At 41.1% G+C, this 26,945-nt stretch overlaps 1 protein-coding gene across 1 annotated transcript in view; it reads right to left on the bottom strand.

Moving 5' to 3' along the window:
* The window catches only part of LOC136765019 (D(2)-like dopamine receptor), a 54,492-nt gene extending 48,393 nt beyond the window's left edge, over nt 1–6,099 (bottom strand). The window contains exons 1-2 of the mRNA XM_066719479.1: nt 6,057–6,099; nt 1,247–1,482 (exon numbers count right to left, since the gene is read on the bottom strand). Coding sequence (XP_066575576.1) covers nt 1,247–1,482; nt 6,057–6,099 — 279 coding nt within the window. The remainder of the gene's footprint in view (nt 1–1,246; nt 1,483–6,056) is intronic.
* Between the last annotated feature and the right edge of the window lie 20,846 nt (nt 6,100–26,945).

The following is a 26,945-nucleotide window of genomic DNA, read 5'->3' as shown; positions in this document are numbered from 1 at the left end:
CTCTCTCTACACTCGGCCCCTGCGCCCCCTCATCGCATCCATGGTTTCTCTTACCATTTCTACGCAGATGCCCAGATCTTCCTGTCTTTTCCCTCCTCGGACCCTCTCATCACCTCTCACATCTCTTCCTGTTTGTCTGCTATCTTCGCCTGAATGCACTCGCACCACCTCAAGCTCAACTTCTCCAAATCGGATCTCCTCTTTTTTCCCCCGTCTCAGCTTCTGCTGATCTCTCCATCTCAATCCCCATGGAATCTACGACACTCTCTCCCTCTTCTTCTACTAAAAAAACCTAGGAGTCACCCTCGATCCTGCGCTATCCTACACTCAGCACATCACCATGATTACATGCTCCTGCAGATTCTTCCTGAGCAACATACGTTGAATCCGACCCTTCCTCACAAACTACTCGACTCAGCTACTTGTCCAGTCAATGGTCCTCTCCCGCCTGAACTACTGCAACTCCCTCCTGAACAGCCTGCCTGGAACACGTCTGGTATTCTCTCTGCCGAATAATAATTGCAGAGCATTTACACTGCCATTTCTGATCCTGTTCAAATGCTACCAATGCATCAGAAATGGCAGTGTAAAAGCACCTAGTGAAATAAATGTTGCTTAATGTTCAGAAGAGTTATTTTATACTGCGATCAATATTTCATATAACAACTTATGTGGTGTACTAAAACAACCACTTTATGGCTATGAATTCCATGTGGTATGAACATAAAAGTCAATTGACTATTGATATTTATAACTGGATTTTACTATGTATTGTACTCTATAATGAATGGTGTTTGGATTCAGTCAGTGGTGTACTGTATTAGTTTCTGATTTTGTTTCTGTTAACCAGTCTGCACTCTGGTTCAAATTAGGAAGTCTTTTCATAGTATAAACTTTAATTGGATCTCAAAACTAATATTTAATCATTTCTGCAGGGCTAAAGACATCATAACCAGTGCTGATGTTAGATCAGTTATATCAATAACTGATTCAATTACAATTGATGTCTTATTTATAGAACTGCAGGACCGGAGTTGGCTAGCCCTGACTTTATTAAGTCATTTAATCCCCTATGCAAATTATTAAAACAAATCTACAAAAAACTGCTAGAGTGTTACCTCTCAGTGACTGGATATGAATGAATGAAGTCAAGACCTCAGATGGAGAGAAAAACAGAAGACTCTCCAAGACCAAGAATGGCTATCAGTGCTGTACGGGCAACTCAAAGATGGGTGACCAGTCTTACCTCCAGATAGACAACCCAGGGCATGACCAAGGTTGCCACCAGTAGATCAGCCACAGCCAGACTGACAATCAGGTAGTTGGTGGTAGTCTGAAGGGCCTTCTCCCGAGACACCGCCATGCACACTAACACGTTGCCAAACACAATGACGAAAATCAGCAGGGTCAGTAGCATGGCGTAGAAGTTGTAGTGGTGTCGATGCTCAGACTCTGTCTCGTTGGACCCTCCGCCCCACCAGCCTGCTGTCAAGTTGCCCACAGAGCCCCCCTGGCTCTCGTTCAGTGCTGCAAGCAGCATTAAGGCCTTTGGCAGCCTTTCTACTGGCCCTTGAGTTCACCTGCCCAGGAAATTAAAGGAAATAACAGGATTGAAATGATAGTCTTTGCAATGGTATGTGACTATAGTCCATAAACTATTTAAAAGGTAGGTCCACTACACTGGAATGCAGGATGTGTCCTATTGACTGTGCAATCTGGTCTCAAATCCAGCCTTTGCCATCGGTCAAAAGTCTTAAGCGGGTGATGGCCCATTGGCCAAGCCTTGCCAGGAAGGTTGGGGGAGGGTGGATAGAAGCTGCCTAGAGAAAATTTGGATTGCTGAACATGAACAACTCCTCTGAATGCTGAGGCACCTATAGGTTGATCTGCATCAAATTACCCTGTGGTGTGATACAGTGCATCCGGAAAGTATTCACAGCGCTTCACTTTTTCCACATTTTGTTATGTTACAGCCTTATTCCAAAATGGATTAAATTAATTATTTTCCTCAAAATTCTACAAACAATACCCCATAATGACAATGTGAAAGAAGTTTGTTTGAAATCTTTGCAAATGTATTAAAAATAAAAAACAAAAAAGCACATGTACATAAGTATTCACAGCCTTTGCCATGACACTCAAAATTGAGCTCAGGTGCATCCTGTTTCCACTGATTATCCTTGAGATGTTTCTACAACTTGATTGGAGTCCACCTGTCAGTTGATTAGACATGATTTGGAAAGACACACACCTGTCTATATAAGGTCCCACAGTTAACAGTGCATGTCAGAGCACAAACCAAGACATGAAGTCCAAGGAATTGTCTGTAGACCGCCGAGACAGGATTTTATCAATGCACAGATCTGGGGAAGGGTACAGAAAAATGTCTGCAGCATTGAAGGTCCCAATGAGCACAGTGGCCTCCATTATCCGTAAATGGAAGAAGTTTGGAACCACCAGGACTCTTCCTAGAGCTGGCTGCCCGGCCAAACTGAGCGATCGGGGGAGAATGGCCTTAGTCAGGAGGTGACCAAGAACCCTATGGTCACTCTGACAGAGCTCCAGCGTGTCTTTGTGGAGAGAGGAGAACCTTCCAGAAGAACAACCATCTCTGCAGCACTCCACCAATCAGGCCTGTATGGTAGAGTGGCCAGACGGAAGCCACTCCTCAGTAAAAGGCACATGACAGCCCACCTGGAGTTTGCCAAAAGGCACCTGAAGGACTCTCAGACCATGAGAAACAAAATCCTCTGGTCTGATGAAACAAAGATTGAACTCATGTCTGGAGGAAACCAGTCACCGCTCATCACCTGGCCAATACCATCCCTACAGTGAAGCATGGTGGTGGCAGCATCATGCTGTGGGGATGTTTTTCAGCGGCAGGCACTGGGAGACTAGTCAGGATCAAGGGAAAGATGAATGCAGCAATGTACAGAGACATCCTTGATGAAAACCTGCTCCAGAGCACTCTGGACCTCAGACTGGGGCGAAGGTTCATCTTCCAACAGGACAACGACCCTAAGCACACAGCCAAGATGACAAAGGAGTGGCTACAGGACAACTCTGTGAATGTCCTTGAGTGGCCCAGCCAGAGCCCAATTGAACATCTCTGGAGAGATCTGAAAATGGCTGTGCACCGATGCTCCCCATCCAACCTGATGGAGCTTGAGAGGTCCTGCAATGCAGAATGGGAGAAACTGCCCACAAATAGGTGTGCCAAGCTTGTAGCATCATACTCAAAAAGACTTGAGGCTGTAATTGGTGCCAAAGGTGCTTCAACAAAGTATTGAGCAACGGCTGTGAATACTTATGTACATGTGCTTTTTTTTGTTTTTTATTTTTAATAAGTTTGCAAAGATTTCAAACAAACTTCTTTCATGTTGTCATTATGGGGTATTGTTTGTAGAATTTTGAGGAAAATAATGAATTTAATCCATTTTGGAATAACAAAATATGGAAAAAGTGAAGCGCAGTGAATACTTTCCAGATGCACTGTACATGGAGTGTAAACATCAACATTTTTTTTGAAAGGCCATTAAAAATAGTGTGTGGCTTTAATAATGGTCTTACTGGAGGATGTGTGTGTGCACTTTCTATCACCCCTTCTGAAGCAGCACAAAGCAGAAAAGTTATAGTGGAGTTCAGACATTAGTGATTGGTTTTACAAAAAAGGGAGACAGATAAATGAGGATTCTCAATAAAAATAATAAATACAGTTGCAAGTAGCAATGTAGGGGGCCAATCATAAGAGTAGAGATTAATTAATAGCCATGAGGAGACTTGAACCCAGGTCTTACACAAACCAAAGTGCAGTGATCTAACCACAACACTAAACAGCACATGCTTCATAGTATACCTTCAGAACTGCTACAATATGATAATGATAGTACATGAATATTGAAACTAATAAAGCTATAAGCAGCCAAACATATCTGTAGGGAAATATCATGTTTAACAAACTTTTTGGTTTTGACGGGACTCTAACCCAGGTCTCCTGTGCACAGTGCACACCTTAACATCTGAGCCATATCCAACTTAGTCAATGTGTCATCAATCTATCCTATGCCTGTGAGAAGGGAGTAATTAGAGCATAACTTCATCATTTGTAATATGAGTCACCATTTATAATATGAGTGTGATATGTTATTCATATATATTACAACATATTTTTTGTACCCTGCAATATACTACATTAACTAAAGTATTTTGTATTCTTACAATGAATACATAGATAATATAAAATTGTTAACTATTTCAATATTTGTAAAGATTACCATTAGTTAAATTTATATTGGTAGTACAGCTCCCTCTCTTTTTCAGGTCCACATGAATGTATAACATGTATCCCTTCATAAATGTACTCTATTATAAATCCAAACATCAATATCAAGTTCCCCAGTGGTGCAGTGGGTAAAGGCATGAAATACAAGACTAAGACTATATTGTAAATGTCAACACCTGTATGTTCCTCTGATCAAATCCCCTGCAAGCTTGGCATGATGGTTGAGTTTCAGAGTATGTGGTCTGTAGTAGAAGTCCCTGTAAGTGGTGGCATTGTCTGTGATTGATAAGGCATTGATAAATATGCTCTGTCTCAAGAGCAGCTGTACATTCACTGAGGTATGTAATTGGATTAAATAGAGTACTGACAAGTTTTGTTTTATAAAAACAGTGAGTTTTTCAATATGGCTTATGGTTTTTTCTGGGGTCAAATTTCATGCTTTTATAAATTTGTGTATTTTGCATACATGCACAGTCATTTGCTTGTGGCTGCCATGTTTTTGCATGCAGTCACTTGCCTCTTGCACATTTGATAGATAGCAGTATCTATGTAAGATATGCAGAGTTACAGGGCACTGGACTTATGTATATGTGCAGAGTTTCATGTGTGTATTGTATTCCAGTGTGCAGGAAGTGTCTGAAGCGGTGTGTATGTTTTTTTTCATTGGCCCACAGCACCCATGTTTTTCACTGGGGCAACTCACCTTTAACAACCTTGGTAGTACTCTGTAGTAGTGTCATGCGTGTCAATTTGTGTCACAGTGGGTATACAGTGAGGGAAAAAAGTATTTGATCCCCTGCTGATTTTGTACGTTTGCCCACTGACAAAGAAATAATCAGTCTATAATTTTAATGGTAGGTGTATTTTAACAGTGAGAGACAGTATAACAACAAAAAAATCAAGAAAAACGCATTACAAAAAAGTTATAAATTGATTTGCATGTTAATGAGTGAAATAAGTATTTGATCCCTTCGACTTAGTACTTGGTGGCAAAACCCTTGTTGGCAATCACAAAGGTCAGACGTTTCTTGTAGTTGGCCACCAGGTTTGCACACATCTCAGGAGGGATTTTGTCCCACTCCTCGATGCAGATCCTCTCCAAGTCATTAAGGTTTTGAGGCTGACGTTTGGCAACTCGAACCTTCAGCTCCCTCCACAGATTTTCTATGGGATTAAGGTCTGGAGACTGGCTAGGCCACTCCAGGACCTTAATGTGCTTCTTCTTGAGCCACTCCTTTGTTGCCTTGGCTGTGTGTTTTGGTTCATTGACATGCTGGAATACCCATCCAAGACCCATTTTCAATGCCCTGGCTGAGGGAAGGAGGTTCTCACCCAAGATTTGACGGTACATGGCCCCGTCCATCATCCCTTTGATGCGGTGCAGTTGTCCTGTCCCCTTAGCAGAAAAACACCCCCAAAGCACAATGTTTCCACCTCCATATTTGACAGTGGGGATGGTGTTCTTGGGGTCATAGGCAGCATTCCTCCTCCTCCAAACATGGAAAGTTGAGTTGATGCCAAAGAGCTCGATTTTGGTCTCATCTGACCACAACACTTTCACCCAGTTCTCCTCTGAATCATTCAGATGTTAATTGGCAAACTTCAGACGGGCCTGTACATGTGCTTTCTTGAGCAGGGGGACCTTGCGGGCGCTGCAGGATTTCAGTCCTTCACGGCGTAGTGTGTTACCAATTGTTTTCTTGGTGACTATGGTCCCAGCTGCCTTGAGATCATTAACAAGATCCTCCCGTGTAGTTCTGGGCTGATTCCTCACCATTCTCATGATCACTGAAACTCCACGAGGTGAAATCTTGCATGGAGCCCCAGACTGAGGGAGACTGACAGTTATTTTGTGTTTCTTCCATTTGTGAATAATCGCACCAACTGTTGTCACCTTCTCACCAAGCTGCTTGGCAATGGTCTTGTAGCTGTAGCGTTATGTTGGGTGTTTTGATAAGAGCATTTTAGCTCTGAGCTGAAGCACTGATCTTAAGAAGACCTCTCCCCCCCAAAGTTATCAGATTTCCTTAACTCATCATCTGTGAACTGGTTTACATCAAAGTGAGTCTTGGGAGGATGGCACCAAGAATAGGCCAAATAGTTTGGAATCCTGCTGTGAGATGTCTGGGGAAGGGGGCCTGTAGGTAATAAAAACTCTTTGAAATGGACGAGAGCTGAAATCCCGACACAGAGCTACGAACCCGGGCCAACCGGCATTTCCAAAAGATGGCATGGATTGACATCAGTCATAAATAAAGCTCCTCCAATAGGACACTGGGGGCTGAAACCGAAATCCAATCTCACAAACTCAAGAACCAATCATGTATTGATCTGACAGGCGTATAAAGGGTAGCGCACAGCATCTCTCTCTCTCTCTCACCTGAACCAGTAACTCGCTCTCACAGCTCAACGTGTAGCTCTGTTGCCAGAACCAGAACCAGAAACCAACCAAGTCTTTGCCGGTAACAGAAGTGTTAAACTGGGAGAAGGAGATTGAGCCGTACGAAGAATTCTGTTAAAGGACTTTATTAAATAAAGAACTTTACAGACTGCGCATGCCCACCTGTACCCATCTGATCAGTGGAGTTTTACAGTCGACTGAATACGAAAGTGTCAGTCATTTAAATAGCTATTGAGTCTTAAGAAACTCGACCCTTGGAACCGAACAGGGCCCTGCTTTCCTCAAAGACTTTGTCTTCAAATGAATACGGTTTGTTTGCCTTTGTTCCAAACCACACGGACCTCGTGCCGTGTGCTGTTATTTGAGCCCGAAGCCAGAGAGGCCTCTCTGCAACGAAGTTCAGATAAGTTTAACAGTTTGGAGTTTGTGATTCATGACATTTGAGAAATCAATTAGAAATGTTAATCTGTGATTCATAACTCTAGAGTGTGTAATATCATTTAGTTTTGCTTAAATATAAATGTGTGTTGCATTAAACTGTATTGTTGACAATTTTAGAAATAAAACCTGTCAACGCTGAGCGATATCTTCTCATTCCTGTTTAACTGTCTAGTCTGAAATTGACACACGTTAATAGACATTAGATTACTGGTGGCCCTGCCTATCCTTAATCATTGAATAATAATCAGTTAAGGGAAATTGTGGTAACAAGTAATGATAGGATCTTTCTCGGCACCTAAACGTAAATGAGACTGATATATATATAACGAGAAGTTACCTGACATAAATACTAACCTGCGTAGTTATTTGATGTACGACTAACAATACTAATGAGAGACTCACCTTCGTCTTACTAACTGGTATTGTAGTCAATGTGTTTATAACCTTTTTTGTTTAACGATTTGTGTGTTATCATATGCAATCCCATGGTCTTTGATTTGGTCATGGAAGTGATTTGTCTTTAATTTGTTGATCTAGAGTTGAATTTTAATTAGTTTTTCCCTTTTGTATAATTAGTGTAGTGCTACATTTAGTCTTTGTTTTTAATAAATTTGACAATTTATATCTTTGGAATTGGTGTCTGCGTCCAATTATTACGGAAATTGAGTTCTACAAGATTCCAGGATTCGTGATAAGGTGATACTATAAATTCACTTCTTTAATTGTAATTTATAAGTGTACCTTATGCTACATAGCCCATTCCAGCCTTTTGTTAGGTCTACAATCTTGTCCCTGACATCCTTGGACAGCTCTTTGGTCTTGGCCATGGAGGAGAGTTTGGAATCTGATTGATTGATTGTTTCTGTGGACAGGTGTCTCTTATAAAGGTAACGAGCTGAGATTAGGAGCACTCCCTTTAAGAGAGTGCTCCTAATCTCAGCTCGTTACCTGTATAAAAGACACCTGGGAGCCAGAAATCTTGCTGATTGATAGGGGATCAAATACTTATTTCACTCATTAACATGCAAATCAATTTATAACTTTTTTGAAATGCTTTTTTTTTTCTTGATTTTTTTGTTGTTATTCTGTCTCTCACTGTTAAAATACACCTACCATTAAAATTATAGACTGATAATTTCTTTGTCAGTGGGCAAACGTACAAAATCAGCAGGGGATCAAATACTTTTTTCCCTCACTGTAAGTGGCATGGAGTAGAAGGCACCATAGGTTGAATCAGAGAACGCAAGATGACGGACAAAGCGTGAGACCGAGCAACTTCTGATGAACAAGGGTAAAAGTGGGGCATAAGGTATGCATGAGTATGAAGTAGTATATGCATGTGTCATTTGGTTTTGGAGAAGAAGATTTTTGTAGCATTTCACAATTTTGCCGCTTATCACAATATGGCGGCAGCACCATGTGACCAGCACATGTAGTTTTCACTTCATTTGTAGGTATAAGTGGTGTCTACAACACTTGCGAGTTTTGTGATGTTTTCATGCATGTATGAGCGTTTTAGGTGCTTTTGAATTTTGGCGGAAGAGAAAAAAAAAAAATTATAAGAAAAATCCTAACAAAAACAATAGGCTTCCAGCACTTTGTGCATGGAAGCCTAATAATCCGAACAATTACAAAAGGTGGTCAAGCCACTTTGTTGCTTGGCCCCCTAATAATATTACTGGGGAAAAATGATGACAAAATGTAGTATTTTAATGGCAGTAATAGACCATTACAAAATCACACATTTTAGGCCTCGATGTCTGTGATGCCTTCTTCCTGCCTTGATAAAAACTCTGGAGAAGGGACATAAGTCAATCATGGTAATTTACAGACACATCCCTTTGTAAGGACAGGTACCTTCAAATAAACCAGTCGATTAACTATGTTATATCATCTGTAACCCAGTAATCATTACACACAGCATCTAACATTTGTTCTGACTGAGCAATTAATCAAATTAATTCAACCTTGAAGTGAAAGCTCAGACCATTTAAACTTAGAAATTATTTTCAGCTCTTTAGAACATGCTGGAGATCTTTGATTGAAGGGACAAACTATTCACACATGTCTAATTAAACAAAGGGAATTTGGTTCAGGGAAGCCAAGGTCGTTTGTTTTAATCAGTTAAAAGTTGTTGCTTATTATTTGAGACTTGTGTTGGTTTGTAATTGAATCGCTAAGCAACTTACTAATTATTCTTGCAAGGAAACTTTAGTGCTTCTATCCTCACCATTATCCAGCAGATTGTATCTTAATTATGAATAATGAGGGGTGGCCAATATTAATATTATGGACAGCCCTGCATTAGAAATACCAAACAGTATCAATAGGAGAAAATATGAACTCTCCTATAGGCAAACTGGAGTCTGCATTAAAAATAATAGCATTGAGTAAACCTTGCTTGTTGGGAACCAACTTTGCATAAAAACAATAGTTGTGTGCATGTTTTAAATGCTTAAAAAAGGCAACTCTGAAACCAATATGATCTCCAACTCTGATAAGAAAGTGATGTCTGTTTCAGAAAATGGTTAAGAAAATGTGTACTTTTCTATGTCATGCGATCACCTTATGTCAATATCATATTGTTGGCTGTGTGCCGTATAGGCAAAATCATGTCTGAAATCTTTGATGGGAGTCATAAAGAGGGTGTGACTGAAGGAGAAGGTGAGGCAGAAAAAAAGTTTGAAATGTGCAGAGTGGGAAAGACAAAGGTCATTTTACAAGAGATGTTTTCTTTTTTCTTAAGTCAGTCATTTATAATTGGTTACTGTAAGACCTGAAGAAAGGAGACTGCAATCAGTTTCGGAATCCATTGTTTTTTTCTTTTTTTTTTTGTAACTCAAAACTGCTTTTGTGCTTTGGCTTCCAGGATAAGAAATTAGTAGCTTTTTTTTTTTTCTATATCCAATGGTGGAACAGCTTGTTTACAATTATTAGGACTCACAGGGAGGAGAGTTTTTTTTATTGTTTATACATGTGGTTCTTAATCCTGGTCCTGGGGACACCACACCCTGTTTTTTTTTTGTTCTAGCTGATCTCTATAATTGTTATAATTGTATAATTGTCAATATTTTCTGAGATTTTATATGCCTACTCAGACCAAGTATCCCCCCACCTTCCCATTTTAAGAATGTGGAGGTGGAGGGGTAGAAAAACCAAATGTTTCACATCAGAGAATGCTTCACATTGTGATATGGGATACCAAACACTTGGCAAACAACACAACAGTGAAAAGTACATATGGGATTAAAGAGAAGCACACAGAGAGTTCTGAAGTCTGGAGAGGAGACTTCATTTGTTATTTTAACCTCGGATTCAGGAGGAACAATGTGGATTATGTCCGGGCCGTGGAACAACAGACCTGCTTTTTGACCTTTAACAGATATTTGAGATATTTGTGCTGCAGTGCTTCAGGATTTGGTGTTATGCAGGCATCTGTATTCCACCTTACCATAATACTCAAACTACTTCACCAAACTATATTGAATTTTACTAAATACATTCCATTGCAACTGTTGCCAATGATGTTGCCAATCATGCCAATGAAAATCAAATCTGTAAAATGGAATTAAAGCAACCTAAAATGCTAGGCGGAGAGAAGATGTCGGTGTAAGGTAGTGTTAAACTGTACATTCAACAATATGGAAATGCTAAAAATGTGTATTAACATTGAACAGTGTTTAGCCTATGTGTGTGTGTGTGTGTGTGCATAATGCATACGAAGCCCCAACAATACAACATGGGTTTATCCAGTGTCAGAAAGGTAATAACGTTAGAACCCAAAATGTCAGAAAATTACTGTTGATGTTAGCTTTTTGTTTTTTTGTGTTTTTATGTTTTCTTTAGGTTAGATTTGCAAACACACACAGACAGGTGACAAATTAATGGACAAACCTGAATAAATGAGTGGAGGAACATAACAAATGCAGATGTCTCCAAAGAGGTGTAATGTATGATACAATTAAGCAATTAACATCCTATCATGCTCTGTGGCATGTATAAAAATGCTGAGACTTCCGGTTGAGCGCTAGATGGAGTAGTCCAGTTCTTTTCTTAAAGCAAATCACTTGTGTCGCTCACCGGCAGTGTAGAAGCTCCTACGTCGCTCACGTCCAGTGTGTATTTACACATCATTCTCCACACGGATAAGGGGAAAAGGGTTTTATTGTGAAGAAGTATATATATTAAAAATACAAAACTGAAATATCATAATTGGATAAGTCTCCACCCCCCTGACTTAATTCTTAGTGGAAGCACCTAAGCAGCAATTACAGTGTGACTATGTTTGGGTTAGGTCTCTACTAACTTTGCTAGAGTTGGCAAACTTTGTGAATTTTTCTCTCCTCAAAAAACGGTTCAAGTTCTGTCAAGTTTCTTTGGAGACTGTTGATATACAGCAATCTTCATGTCATGCCAATTTTTGATTGGATTTAGGTTGGTGGTCTGACTGAGTCACTGAAGAACATTTACCTTTTTCTTCCTTTGTCACTCCAGTGTAGCTTTGGCTGTGTGCTTTGGGTTGTTGTCATGCTGAAAAGTGAACCTCCATCCCAGTTTAAGAGGATAGCAGGTTTTCCTCAATTACATTTCTGTAGTTTGTCCCATTAATTTCCCCATCTATCCTGACAAGTGCACTAGTCCCTGCTGATCAGAAAAACCCCTATAACATGATGCCGCCACCACATTACTTCACAGTAGGCATGATGTTCTTTGGGTGATGCCCTGTTCGTTGCATGTGATATCATTATCACATGTACACTGTGACCAATCTTGGCCATAAAAGCCTGCAGCTCTTGTAAAGTTGTCTGATCACTCTCATTTTTGCTTTTCTACCCAATAAAACAGCCCCAACACTCCCAGACCCAGCTGGTTCAACTGTCATACACACTGTCCTGATGGTTGTTGTCTCAGTTATTTAACTGGAATCTTAATTGAAGTTTAAAATTTCTTAGCTTACAGATAGGAATAAAATCCCAATGAAGGTGATTTTACAAAACAGAATTCAAGCACCTGATATTTTATATTTAACTTGAAATCTCCAACAGTTTAAAATAAATAGAAAGCTCCAATTAGGCAATTGACAAAAATCAGCAGGACAGCAGGGCCCCAGAACCAGGGTTGAGAACCTGCTCTAAATCAGTCTATGAATACCAAAAACACAGAGCAATTCTGAGTAATTATGCTTAGTAACTAAACTCATCAAGTAGTTCATAAAACAGAATACACTGTGTCATTGTCAATCATGGCTTACTATAGTATATGTAAATATTTGGCATTGGGATTTTAAACCTATAAAAATCATTGATCAAACAACTGATATCAATGTCAAAACAATGCACTTCCTGAAGAGCCACAGTGCCACAGGTTTTATACACAAGTCAAACAATTTGTGAGCAGAGACCTGGGAAATGTGATAATTTGCCATTATTAAGCAAGAAGCTGGTGTAATTAAATCTGGGAGAAGAAAAAATTACAAATGCAAAAGCTACTCAGCGTAAAAAGTTATTGCAATTCATACTTAAACATTATAAGCACATATGTGAGAAAATTAAAACAGACACTCAAGCCTCACAATCCTAACGATCACTACTGGAAAGTCAAAAGTCATCTGCATAGTATTTCTCACAATGCCAGATTTAAGTATACATAGGGGCATGCATTTTACATGACCAACTTGTGCTGCACTTCATTCCTCCCTTAATTACCTCAATTAGTCATTCTATTAAAATATATCAATGCATCCCTTTATTAGTAATGTCTTTTTCAATATGAATTGTTATAATGCATAAATCATCTGAATGTTTCAGCTTACTAATAGGTATGCAATTTGTCAACAGAACAGTACACACATTTCAGAACAATATTACAATGATAGCATAATAATAATAATAATAATAATAATAATAATAATAGGTTGTTCACAAGCAGTATATTAAGTGTCAATTCAGTTTAATTAAAGAAAATGTCCCATATATTACATTTTGTTACTAAATCTGGGTTATAGATCTGGGTAGTAATTTGTCAGTTTTTCAGAAACATCAAGAAAGGTTTTTACACATATGACCACCTGCCTAATATTGTGTAGTATTGTGTAATATTTTGCCACCAAAACAGCTCTGACCCGTCGAGGCATGGACTCCACTAGACCTTTGAAGGTGTGCTGTGGTATCTGGCACCAAGACGTTAGTAGCAGATCCTTTAAGTCGCAAGGTGGGGCCTCCATGGATCGGACTTTGTCCAGCACATCCCACAGATGCTTGATTGGATTGAGATCTGGGGAATTTGGAGGCCAAGTCAACACCTTGAACTCGTGATTCATCAGACCAGGCCACCTTCTTCCATTGCTCCATGGTCCAGTTCTGATGCTCATGAGCCCATTGTAGGCGCTTTCGGCAGTGGACAGGGGTCAGCATGGGCACCCTGACTGGTCTGCGGATACGCAGCCCCATACGCAACAAACTGCGATGCATTGTGTGTTCTGACACCTTTCTATCAGAACCAGCAATAACTTTTTCAGCAATTTGAGCTACAGTAGCTCGTCTGTTGGATCGGACCACACGGGCCAGCCTTCGCTCCCCACGTGCATCAATGAGCCAAAATTCCCTTGATCTTTTGACATATAAGAGGTCATTGTACTATAAAAACACCCTGTAAGTTTCAGAACTCAAAACTTTATCGTTATTCTAAAAACAGCTTATATTGAAGCCAATCTGCAAAAACTACAGGATTTGGAATGTGCCACTTTATTACGTAATAGTGTGGCTAAACCCCACCTCCGCAGAAGAAGATCAACGCAAGCTTCTACATTTCTGCCTGTTTAGCCCCGCCCACTGAATAACGCATATAGTGGGTAAATAATGAGAGAGGCAAACGCAGGTCTATGCAGAAACCAAATGATAAAGATGGCTTCGATGACAACAATTGACAAGTTTTTTAATTTAATGAAAATGATGGATGATGAATATAAGAACAACAGCTTGACAAACGATGGTACATTCATTTATACTTAATTTACATGAATTATCCTTTGTCGGATATAACTGTATTAACGCCTAGTATGTAAACTTTATATGCAACAACCAATTAAATATAAAACGTGTAATATGCATAAATGTTAACAACATAACGACACAAACCGCTTTCTGTAGCGTCTTCGGCTAAACTCTAATATAATGTAATAGGCTAACTACCTCACAAATACATAAAGTATAAATATAAAAAAAAAAGATTATTTACCACGCTGTCGCAGGCTGTAGTATCCTTGCCATTTGAGGTGCAGGTTCGTTGTCTTCTGATTCGGGATCAGACTCTGGCTCAAACATGTTTGGCTGAATTTCACCAGCTGCCATTTCTCAACATCGGAAATTTTCAAAACAATTCCACACGTGTACTGACGGGGGAGTTGAAATCTTTTAAATATGCAAAACTGTTAGCCAATCACACCAGTGGGCATTTACTTCCGAGTCTACAATCCGACACATCTATTCAAATGGTGTGTTCAACATGACAGAAAATAGCCTATTATTTCTAAATTATGATGTTTTTTGATGTACAAATCTTGATAATATTATAAGTGGACCTCAGAGAACAGTACAAAATAAAAAAGGCAGTTCATGACCCCTTTAAGAGATAACCATTGTTAAGTAATTTTGGAGATTGTAGTATTATTAAGACATTAAAGGTGTTAAGGCTTCACTGGTGGGAAAACAGTTCACAACTAGGCGAGAGTTGTTTGGAAATAATTAATAATGTGTGGAGGCTGAGAGAGACTGGGTCACAATAGTAGTAAAAAGATAGAGAAGACCTTATAGGTACAAATAAAATAATGCAGTCTAAATGGGGACAGGGCCCTCTCGAGAAACAGATGAATGGGTTAAGTGAACTGACAGAGTCTGGCCAAAGAATGGCACGTTTTCCCTGAAATTAATTGCAAAATGTAGAGAGGCATTAGAATGCAAGGAAAGAAGAAAAAGAAAGCCTATTGTGAATTGGACACAGTATAGGAGATGGGAGAGGCAGGCTGAGGAGTTGGAAGAGAAGTTTCATAAATCAGACAATTTAGTCATGGCAAAAAATAACCCCCCTACTAGTGGATCTGCTATGTGTAGTGTCTCTGCCAGAAGAAGGGAGGATCGGCTATACCCCGTTATTCCTCCCCTGTATGTGCCAGCACTACAAGATGACACAGATGATGTTGTGGTCTCTGGGTTGCTACCGGAACTCAGAAACACTATCACCAACAACTGCATCGCCTGGGCCTCCAGCGCTCTCACTGCATGGCCCATGCTGAATGACAACACAATGACATGAAGACTCAAAAGCAGAAACAGCTCCAAGCAGCACAGTTGATGTACTACAGCTCTCCCCTGCAGGAAAGCAGGGGCAGGGGAACCAACTGAGGCTACTACAGAGGTAGAGGTCGTCGAGGGAGAGGTTCTGGCCCTCACACAAGAAATCACTCGATATGCGTCTGCTTCATTTCACTTCATATTTCCCATTATTGTCCCAAAACTCTGAGTCAGGACAGCAAAGATTCCCCCTCCTGGCACGGACCCCGTGCCCAAGTGTCCCTCAGTAACCCACAGGGCCACGCCAGGCCATGCCAAGCCCATGTCCTGATATGACCTCTTGTAAGTGGTGTTCGCTGTTTGGCAGAAGGGACCTAAACCATTTTCATTATGCTGACGCCTTGGCCTGCACTGGTTGTACTCGTGCTGACTGCCCAACATGTTGTTCTTTTCCTTGTGAACTCTTTTACACTGACTGTGCAGACCCTGACTGCGCTACTTGCCTACGTGACACAATGCTCCAGGTTTCTGACAACCCCTCTGACATCCCCTATATCAACCTCTCTATCAACAAAAAGACTCTTCCTTTTTTATTGGACACAGCTGCCTCCCTCTCTGTCATGCGTCACTCTGATTTAGCCCTCACACCTTCCACAGACACCATCCGTACTGTGGGTGCATCAGGCATTGCCATGTTTGAGAAACTCACGGAGCCCCTTCTAGTTCTATGGAACACTTTCCAGACCACACATCGTTTTATTTATTCCTCTTCCTGCCCCATAAACATTATGGGAAGGGATTTGTTGTCAAAAACTAATTCTGAAGTTCGTTTTCAATTCACTCCCCCTTATATGGTGTTCTTCCCCAGCTTCCTACTGTCCCAGACCCTGACTGGCTCTCTCAAGTCCCCTCTTCTTTGTGGGCCCAAAGTAAGACCGATATAGGCCACTTACATGGTGCTGCCCGTTATCATACACCCTAAATCCACTCACAGGCCTTATAAGGCCCAATACCCCCCTCAGTAAGGCCGCCGAGGATGGTATCACTCCTGTTTTTCAAGCTCTTGTCTCTCAAGGTGCCATCATCCCTTGCCCTGACTCCCCTTGTAACACCCACAGAAAACCCACATACCCCATGAATATCGATTTGTACAAGATCTTAGGTTAGTTAATTCTGCAGTTTATGCCAGGGCCCCTGTTGTGCCCAGTGTTGTGACCATCCTTTCTCAGGTTCCACCGAATTGCATGTGTATTAGTGTTATTGATTTGGCCAATGCGTTTTTCAGTATCCCTGTGCACCCTGATTCTCAGTTTTGGTTTGCTTTCACTTTTCGTGAAAAGGTAAACAATGTACTTGGACTGTGTTGCCACAGGGGTATACTGAGGCCCCTGCCATCTTTTCCCATTAAATGTCTTGCAACAGGGCAGCACTTTGGTTCAATATGTTGATGACCTTTTGTTGTGTTCCCCCTCCAAACCTGCCAGCCTCCTCCAGCATCCTCCTTTTCTTAAGAACATAAGAAAGTTTAAAAACGAGAGGAGGCCATTCGACCCATCATTCTTGGCTGAGAATGGCCACAAGGTCTCTCGAGCTAAGGCCCAACTCTGTCAATCGTCTGTTCGGTACCTTGGTCATAACCTCACCCCTGAGGGTCGCTCCCTTTCTAGAGATAGAATTCAGGCCATCCAGAATATGCCAAAACCAGTGACTAAACAGTAGATGATGTCTGTTTTCAGTGTGGCCGGGTACTGCCGCCCATGGCTCATGGACTATGCTGCCCTGACGCAGCCCCTGCGTGATCTCATCTATACAACCAAATTGTCTGCCTCTGACCCCATCGAATGGCCCCCAGAAGGTGATCAGGCCTTTCTGGCTTTAAAACGCGCTCTCGTGTCCGAACCATGCCTAGGCCTACCCGACCACTCCCATCCTTTTCACCTTTTTGTGTCTGAGTCCCATGGGTTCATGTCTGCGGTTCTTACCCAACATCACGGTGACACTTACCGTGCTGTTGGGTATTATTCTAAATACTAAATACTAAATTATTCTAAGATGCTGTCACTTGTGGTCTTGTTTCCTGCCTTCGATCTGTCGCTGCAACTGCTGAAGCTGATCTTTCCTGCTCTGATCTTGTTGCTATGACCGAGTTACATGTACATGCTCCACACGCTGTACACATAAATCAAGCAAAAACACAGCATCTTACACCTGCAAGGCTCTTGCAATATCAGAATGTTTTGCTCACCATGTCCCATGTTTCTCTACAATGCTGTACTGTTCTTAACCCTGCTACTCTTTTACCCACAGCTGATGCCGGTGCAGCTCACGATTGCTCCACTGTCATTGAAACTTCCTCGCCTCGTATCGATTTATTAGAACCCCTGACTAACCCTGATTTTGAATTTTTCATTGATGGCTCTGCCTCCCGTACTGACGCATATGCTGTCGTCACCTCGCATTCTCGGGTTGAAAGCACACGTTTGCCCTCTCACTTGTCAGCACAGGCCGCTGAACTTTTTGCTCTGACACGCGCCTGTATTTTGGCCTTTGGCTACTCTGTCAATATTTATACTGACTCTCGATATGCTTTCAGCATTGTTCAAGATTTTGGCACTCTCTGGAAGCAGTGCGGCTTCCTCACATCTTCTGGGAAGACTATCCAGCACTCTTCCCTCATTTCTTCCCTTTTGAAAGCTATCCTGTTGCCATCTGGCATTTCATACTTCTTCCTCTGACCCTGTTTCCTTAGGTAATGCTCATGCTGACAAAGCTGCCAAAACAGCGGCTAAATCTTCTGTCTCGCCTCTTTTGCAGATGTCAGTTCTGACATCATTGACACCTGATTTTTTCTCCGTTAATGATGTTGTTCACTTACAGGCCACAGCGGACCCCAAAGAACTGCGAGACTGGCGCTTACTCTGCAACCTCACAGACCCTGGGGTGTGGCTGGCAGAGGGCTCTAAGTTGGATGAAAGTGTTCCCTTAGGTCTGATGTACATGCGAGGAAGGACACAGCCACAGGGCAACCAATGGAAAACCAATGAGAATAACTAACACACCTTTTCCCCAAAGCAGGTTGACTCTCCAAGGGATGGATGAAGAAATGATTGAATACTGTAAAGGTCTCAATAATGTTCAATAAGTTATCTTCCCCAGAGTCAAAGCCACCCAGCCGGCTCTCCAGAATGCAGGAGGCCACAAGATCCAACTAGGTGACTTCCTGGTGGTCAAGGACCTGAGAAGGAAATACTGGAAAGACTGAAGATGGAGGGGTCCATACAGAGTCCTTCTGACAACCTCCACGGTGCTGAAGGTGGCGGAGAGGGACACCTGGACCACTGTCGGGTCATCCCAGGGAGAAGAAACACCTACAACCCCATCGAGGAACAGCGCTGCAGCCTGATGATGGCAGCGGTCAGCCTCATCCTTCTGATCATCGCCCTGACGGCTTTCTACTGGAGTGGTCGAGTCCGATTGAATGCAAACAACTCAACCACTGTCCCAAGGCGGGACACAAATAACAGCCACTCCACCTCCCTGGAGCGGGATCGAAGAGAGGTTACCCAGATCCACAAAGACTTTCAACCTGATGACCCGTTTGTTGCATTTAAGAAATACATGGTGGACAATATGTAACTTTACTGCTAGACAATATACAAATTAATAATGTTATGTATGTACTGCTGTTCCCCATTCTACAGACTCCTCATGGCACTTAATTCCTAAACCCATGCAGGGGACCTCGCTTATATGTGCCTTGCTAGCGCTCCAGCAGCAACCTGGGGGCTTGAAATTCAGCCTGGCCAGTCAATGTTCAATAGTTCTCGCTCTAACAGCAGCAGCTCTTAACGAGAGCAGCAAGGTTTGGGAACAGGCCCGAAATCTGGTTCCTGATTTATTGTCTTCTGGAGCATTTAGTATTCACAACCATGCTAAGGAGTGTGGTCCCTGGTGTCACTGCGTATTTTCAGCTCCCTCTAGGCGACGTCCTGCCACTATGGCTGTGGCGTCACTCGCAGACACACCCAATGATTGTTTCTGTTCCAACTCTACTGGTCCATATTTAGGATTTACTTGCTGCCTGTTGAATCACCACTATGATATCTGTGTTAACACAAATTATACTATTATTGTTGGAAACCGTAGAATAACCTCCGAACTGAATACACTGGCCCCATGCCCCCTTGGCGCTCCGACTCCTTATGACCATTACTGGTTGTGCAGAGACCATGCTTATACTTACTTGCCCCAGAACTGGAATGGTTGTTGTGTTCTGGTGACTTTAAATGTATCCATGACCATTTTAACCTAGTCTCCTCACTCCCCTTAAATAGACCAAACCCATTCTGTCCATAGGACAAAAAGGGAGCAGAAATCCCAAGAGGTTCCAATTGAATTTCACCGATCCACTGTAGGTATAAAATTTGGGGCAGGAATTCTCCCCTGGTATGGTGCAGTTAAGGCCTTGCACCTAATTGATGAAGTTCCTTTTGAATTAGAAACATTTATAAATACAACTATTTAAGGTTTTGAAACTCTCTGACCCACAAGTAAGGCTAATAGGTTAGTGACCCTCCAGAACCGAGCAGCTTTAGATTATCTATTAGCTAAAGAGGGTGGTGTTCGCACCCTTATTGGTGAACATTGTTGTACTTTTATACCAGACACAGACTCCAACATAACTAGTGACATTTGCCACCTCTGTGATTTACAAAGGAGAATAAATAAACAACATGTATCTGATGACTGGGCCGGATGGGACCCGTTCGAATGGCTAAAATCTCTCTTTGGTGCACAAGGTGCTTGGATTGTGCATTTTCTTTTTTATGGTTTAGTTATTATTTGTGTTATTATACTTGCTGTGCATTGTTTAAAGTGTTTATGTACTACAGCAACTGCTGCCATTTTTATGCATGCTTCCATTAACCCTTTTGAAGATGTGTTTGTAAAGGAACTTTTATCTGCTGTTGATAGTGCTAATCTGTAACAGATTTTTCCTCCCAACCTATTTCCAGATGTCGCTAGTTGAAGGAGTACAGGGCTCCACAGAAGGCCTGTATACAAGTGGTGAAAATGGAAATAGGAGATAGTTGTCACGTTGTGACAAAAGGAGGCATCTCCCTCTCCTCTCTCTGCATCTCCCACTCCTGCTCCCGATGTTCCCTGTCCATGGACTCCAGTCAATCCATGAACACATCACACATGACCCAAGATGCCTGCTCCAGTTTAGTGGTCCTCTGTTTCTTCCGGGCCCTTCCTGCACGAGTTGTATCTGTGATGAAAATATATTTATCAAAAAGAAAATCTACAAATACAAAATATTTTAACTTGTCTGTGACAATACTTGCAATTTTACATACTGGTGTATATCCCTAGTAATAGTCACTCAACCCCTTTTGAAAATGTAATCAACTTTACACTTATTTAATTTATACTTTGTATATTTACGTTGTAAAATATCAAGAATTGTGCTACAGCCCTACTTTAACAAGAACCCCCCTTCCTTTATTTCTCTCTCACACAAATACTTTTTTAATTTTTTAATTTAATTTTAATCAGGCAATACCACACAATTGCACAATATGTAATTCCTTTGTAAAATTGTAATATATCAGCAGATGTCTACTTACAAAAATTATTCGTGCACAACAACAACAACAAAAAACTTCCATCGAGTGACCGCCCACAACATTTGTTTACATGCAGGTTATATGTATTCCTCCCAATATGTATTACTTGAATATTACATAATGTAAAGTGTTCTTTCATACTAAATGCCAAACGCCTGAGCCTGAGCCTTTAGTCAATACTAAATGGTCAGATTCGGTGCATGAGGAAAGTCTGCATGACGTAAACACAACTACGTATAAAGAAGCCGACAGTGATGCGTTAGAATTATCGATAAAAAGTGGTGAACTTAAGAGTTGAAAAACTGACTACAACTGACGTGAGTCAATGTAGGATTTAATAAAAGGCAGTTTTAGAATTGTTGGACATTAAGACATATTCGATCTACATCAAAAGAGACAGTAAGTGACCAGGTTTTTATTAGTGAATTGAATAACCTGGGTGACTGTGGGATTTAATATAAGGCTGTTTTGGAATCGTAGGACATTAAGAAGTAGTCTTTTCGATTTAAAACGAGAATGTATGCAATATGTAAGTGAATATGCAATTTGTTGATGAATTCCCCTGCAATTAACTGTAGCAGGTGATGAGAAGTGCCTGACAAAAAGACGGGATCCCGCTCAAACACAAACAAGATGGCTACTGTACTGAATACAGTCCCAGTGGCCTAGTAATACAATACCAAAACTTGGCGCTCACCTTTGCTGGGCCCCGGGCATATTGGTTCAGTTTTGAGGAGGCTGTCTTCAGTCGGGTTTGAGCCAGGAGATCTCACATTGCTGTTGCTGCTGTCCCCAGCAGTGTCTGTTGATGTAGTGCCGTCTGGTTGCAGTGCTGCGAGAGTGAGGGAGCTCACAATGGCTACCGGGTTAGCCGATGGGCTGCTTCCCCATGTGGCATAACACATATCATAGAATGCCCAGTCTTTCCAGTCGTGTCCACTGCGGTTGTTGTGGTCCATAATTCTATGAAACTGTGCTTTCAACCACTTTAATTTGCTGAGCACCTGCTGTTTAATTTTGTGTATGCCTCTGGCAGCTAGTAAATCTGAAATTCGTGAATACAATACGGCATCCCTCACCGTGCCCGTGAGTCCACCCCGGTGCAATGCAAGAAGCGGCCAAGGATGCGATCCAGCGCAGCGGTGGAAGCAGCAGTGTGCCGACGTGCAGAGCCCAAAGATCCGGAGAGAACTGAGTGCCATATGCTGGGTGCGTGTGTGGGCCCAGGCCAGCCCATAGAAGGAGAATCGCACAGCCAAGGTTCGCTGGTGGGACTAAAAGCAGCCGCCGGAGCTTCAGCTACTACCAGGGCACCCTACCAACCAGAGGCTGAAAGAGAGCTTCTACAGCATCAGGGCCAAGATCGCAAGATCAGCCTGGACATTTGGACAGGGGTTACAAATCCTTTGGGGGGGGGGGGGGGGGTGCACCGGAAGGACATTGACCAGTGCCCGGAGGGGGGGTAAGTACAGCCACCTTTAGCGGACACTTTGCTGGACTGTGCCGCATGCTTGCTTTCCACTTCTCTGGGCCCCCAGTGCAGCTCCCGAGTTCGGAGAGTCACCAGATCGGGACTTTGATGTGCCCTTCCTCGAGGGCCAGGAAGTGTAGGGGGGTAATGTATCTGGGACTGGGTGATGGCATGTGCATATGTGTGTATCTGTCTGTGTGTTGGGGGAGGGGGGGTTAATGGTGTGCGTGTGTGCATGGAGCTGGAAATATACTCAGTTCTGTCTACATCATTATGTAGGCTAATCATGGCCGTATTCTAAAGAATTTGATTATTTGCTTTTAGCCAAGGCCCTGTATTTTAATAAATGGAATTGGATACTGAAAAGGATAAATACACCAGGAATGTATTATAATATCTACCACAACTAATACATCTTAGCAAAAAATACAAAGATAATAATTGATCATGGAATGCTAAAATGACAGAATTCGCAATTATTTGCAAACATTTAACATGACCAACATGATCATTAATGCCACTTTATCTATTATTTTTCTCTCCTAAAAAGAGTATTAGAGTAATATATTTGAGGTTCATCTCACCTGTACATTTGTATTACAGTGGCGAACTGTCAGGGCCTTCAAGGTATTCAGAGAAGGCCCTGGAATCCACAGATGAAAAAATAAAAAACATATGTGATTAATTCTATAAATAAAATAAAATTCGGGCAACTTGTTTCTGTTGTTTTCTGTTCATGCACTGTGCATTTTGAGTGGTTGAGTGAGAATGAATTTGAAGATGCTGCCATACACAGTGCTGATGGTTACATATCAAACCTGGGCAACTTTGAATTTTGCTTTTTGATTTCAACTTTCAACAAACTGTTTGCACATGCAGATATGCTCTTTGACATTTTACAGAACAAGTCAATTGACATGCAGTTTTGTATGGCCAGTGTGGAGGAGTTTTGTATTTGCACTGAGGGGCAGAGGGAACGTTTTGATCAAATATATGACCAGACTGCAGAACACCAACATGCCAACTGGATGGAGAGCCTCACTCACACTATAAGAAGCTGCACAATGACATTCTTGACAATATTTTAAATCAAGTGCAAAATCGGTTTAAAGATCACAAAAAACTTTAATTCCTTTCCCTTCTGGACCCCCAACAGTTCACCAGCTTGCATTCACAAGACTGCATTCCCTGAAACTAACTTCTCAAGCTTGACAGACAGCTACGGGCTGCACTTTGACTTGCCACGGCTGAAAACAGAACTGTCTGTGATGTATTCTATGACCGATTTTCAGGGAAAGAACCCATCTGACCTACTCCTCTTTCTCCAACGTAAAGGACTCTGTGACAGCATGCATCAGTAATATGCACTAACATGTTTAGTTTTAACGATGCCTGTCACCACTGCATCCGTGGAAAGGACATTTTCCGCCCTCAAACGGATAAAAACTTATGCAAGGAACACAACAGGACAATCCCGACTCTCTGCATTAGCTTCCATAGCTATTGAAAAGCAAGTTCTACTGGATCTGAAAACCAGTGATCAGCTTTGTGACCGGGTTATTGAAAAAATTCATCCAAAAAGACAGTGAACAAGTGAACGTCATTGGTGAGTGAAACTGAATTTGTATTGCTGGTTTTGCTACAGTGTTGCATCTCGTTGAACTGGTTGCATTTTGTTTCCACACACTTGTTGAATGATTGTTGTTCATAAAGTGACTGATGGAGCAGTAAAATTATATTTAGCCTAAAACGGAAAAATGGCCAGCGACGCCCCTTATTTTTCATTAGTGATTTTGGGGGGTTTGAGGTATAGAAGGCCCAGTCCTGATAGGCACGGTTTGCCACTGTTATATTAAGTATTGCATAGCCAATTAAGGACTACAACACCATATAATTCACTTTAGCCTAGGGCAGGGACGGCGAACCTGTGGCACGCATGCAGAGAGTGGCACACAGAGCTGTACAGGTTGGCACGCCAAGTGAGCGACTATCTGCTTTTATTTTTTTAGTTTATTGCCAGCACGCCCCTCAATTACTGATTGGCACTTTAGAAAACCAGTCAGTATGCTTGGCAGTGACAGCACCGCCCCAAGTAATTGAGCAGCGCTCACATTATGTTCTGAATATTCATTTTTTAGTTCGGTCCTGTGCGCAGATTTTCGCTGTTATGCGCAGAACTGCAGAATTCTCCTCTCCCATTGGTGGAGCTGCGCAAATCCGCGCAGAACTGAGAAAATCTGCACTTCACGGACCAGATGCTAATGTTATGATGACTGTTTATGCTGCGGTGCGGCACTGTGGGTGCAGGAGGAAGATGACAAAAACTGTAAGTCTGTCCTGTTGTGATTAATTGTGGTTAGCAATGGACGTGTCTGTTGAACAATCGGGGGAAGCATTATGTTTACCGTTATCTACTGTATGAGAAATGGCCACAAGCATCCATATTTAACTCTCCGACAATTAAAAAACTTAATAAAGTTGGCAAAAGAAAGCTGTAAATTCTCAAAAATAAATAAATTATGCCTTTGATTTCTAGAGTACATTTGTGCATACGCATACTCATGGTAGATTGATACCACTATTATTTTCTTAAAACATAAGTGCCACACAGTGTATATTAATCTACCAGTTTAAGTTGTTTTATAAAATGTAAAAGCAGTAAATATACGTTGAAAAAAACGAAGGTGCATTGGCAATGATTGAGTGCAATTGCAAAAAAAAAAAAACAATATGGAAGGGTTACTAATGCAGCCAAATGAACAAACATCTACTTCTTGTATGTAACGGCAGGGCAATGGGAGAATCTGTGGGACTTTGTTTTGGGGGTAGATCGTGATTTTAATGGGGGTTTTAAATGTACTTTAGCATTATAATCCTCAAACTTAAAGCGTGATGACATGTGATTCATGCATTTTACTGCACTTTATCAATACTGCAATATTTGCATGATGTATTCATTGTATGATGCACGTATTGTTTATTATGTAATGTTATGACATGCTTTGGCATGTTCCACTATATACAATTAAGATTGATTGGTTTCATTTCAATTTGGATTAAAGATTCTCATATATTGGCGATTTATATCTCATATATACTGCCCATAATGTTTGAATTCGAACGCAGGAGTTAGAGGGAAAACAAAATACACGTTACTGTGTACTTGCATTCAAAATTATGTAACATACAATTAAACATCACAATTTGTTAACTATGTAATGATGAACCTTCTATGACATATTTGAACATTTGAAGGCCTTAAGTAATCGATATAGATCCTAAAATGGATAATTCCAAATATTCCAAAACGTCTAAGAATTACTACTACTATTACTATAATAATAATAATAATAATAATAATAATAATAATAATAATAAATACATACATACTGATGTTCTTATTAAGAAGAAGAATCCAAATTTGTTTATGATTAGTAACGAACATAGTTATTTCACTTTGTTAATCACATATCAGCATTTTATAATCGAGGCACACATTTATTGTTATGCATTGTACCAGACGATTCGCATTACAGATGGCACAGTTGGTCAAACTTGGGGAGAACTGTAAAAAGTTACACTGTATAAATGTTATCTCGTGTATTATTTATTTATTTAAATCGAAATATATAAAGTTCGATTAAAAAAACTGCGTAATCAATTGTCCAATGTAAAGTTAATCCAGTGCATATAGAAGAAAATATTATATTTTTATAACAATTGTGAAAATATCACGTATAGGCTACTGTAAGTAAGCTTAAAACAGTAGCATAGTAATTAAGAACGTATTAATATTGTGGCATGAGATTTCATTATTTTCGAATTAGTAATGATTAATACAACTGGCAGCCTAAGTAGCCTATTATAAACACAAGCCTAGTCACGCTGCAAAAGAGATAAACGCACTAACCTCACACACTGGGAGTAGATGCTTTCCGTGAGATTCATATCTTGATTAACTTTCAAAACAAATCTTCTGCCGCGGACGTCTCCTAACAAATAACCAAAACAATATTATCGCTGACAATCCAGCAGATACATTTAAAATCCGCCTTGCCCCAGGAACCGTATAACCGTAAATAAAAGAGCCTTTTAAATACTTCCACTTGCTTTCATGGATCGCTTTGTGAAGCACACTTGGCGCTTTATGCCGTCTGTGACAGTCTGTGATTGATTGCTCTCATAACCAACTGAGTGAACGACAGGCTAAAGCTCCCGCTCCGTCTATTACAGCAACTGAACTGAGCGTGGAGGGAGTGATACTTCGGTTGAATTCAAGGTCTTTTAACAGAGATCACTAATCTAAAATGGTTTAATCGCTATTTATTACTGCAACCTGACAGTCTTTTGTTATTTACCGTTGTCAGGGATGCTAATTATATCCATTATAGAAAGCCACGTTACAGTAAATGAGTCATCTGTTAACATAAAA

The sequence above is a fragment of the Amia ocellicauda genome, chromosome 12, assembly GCF_036373705.1.
Source record: "Amia ocellicauda isolate fAmiCal2 chromosome 12, fAmiCal2.hap1, whole genome shotgun sequence".
Taxonomy (NCBI): domain Eukaryota; kingdom Metazoa; phylum Chordata; class Actinopteri; order Amiiformes; family Amiidae; genus Amia; species Amia ocellicauda.
This window is presented reverse-complemented; position numbering and strand designations above follow the sequence as displayed.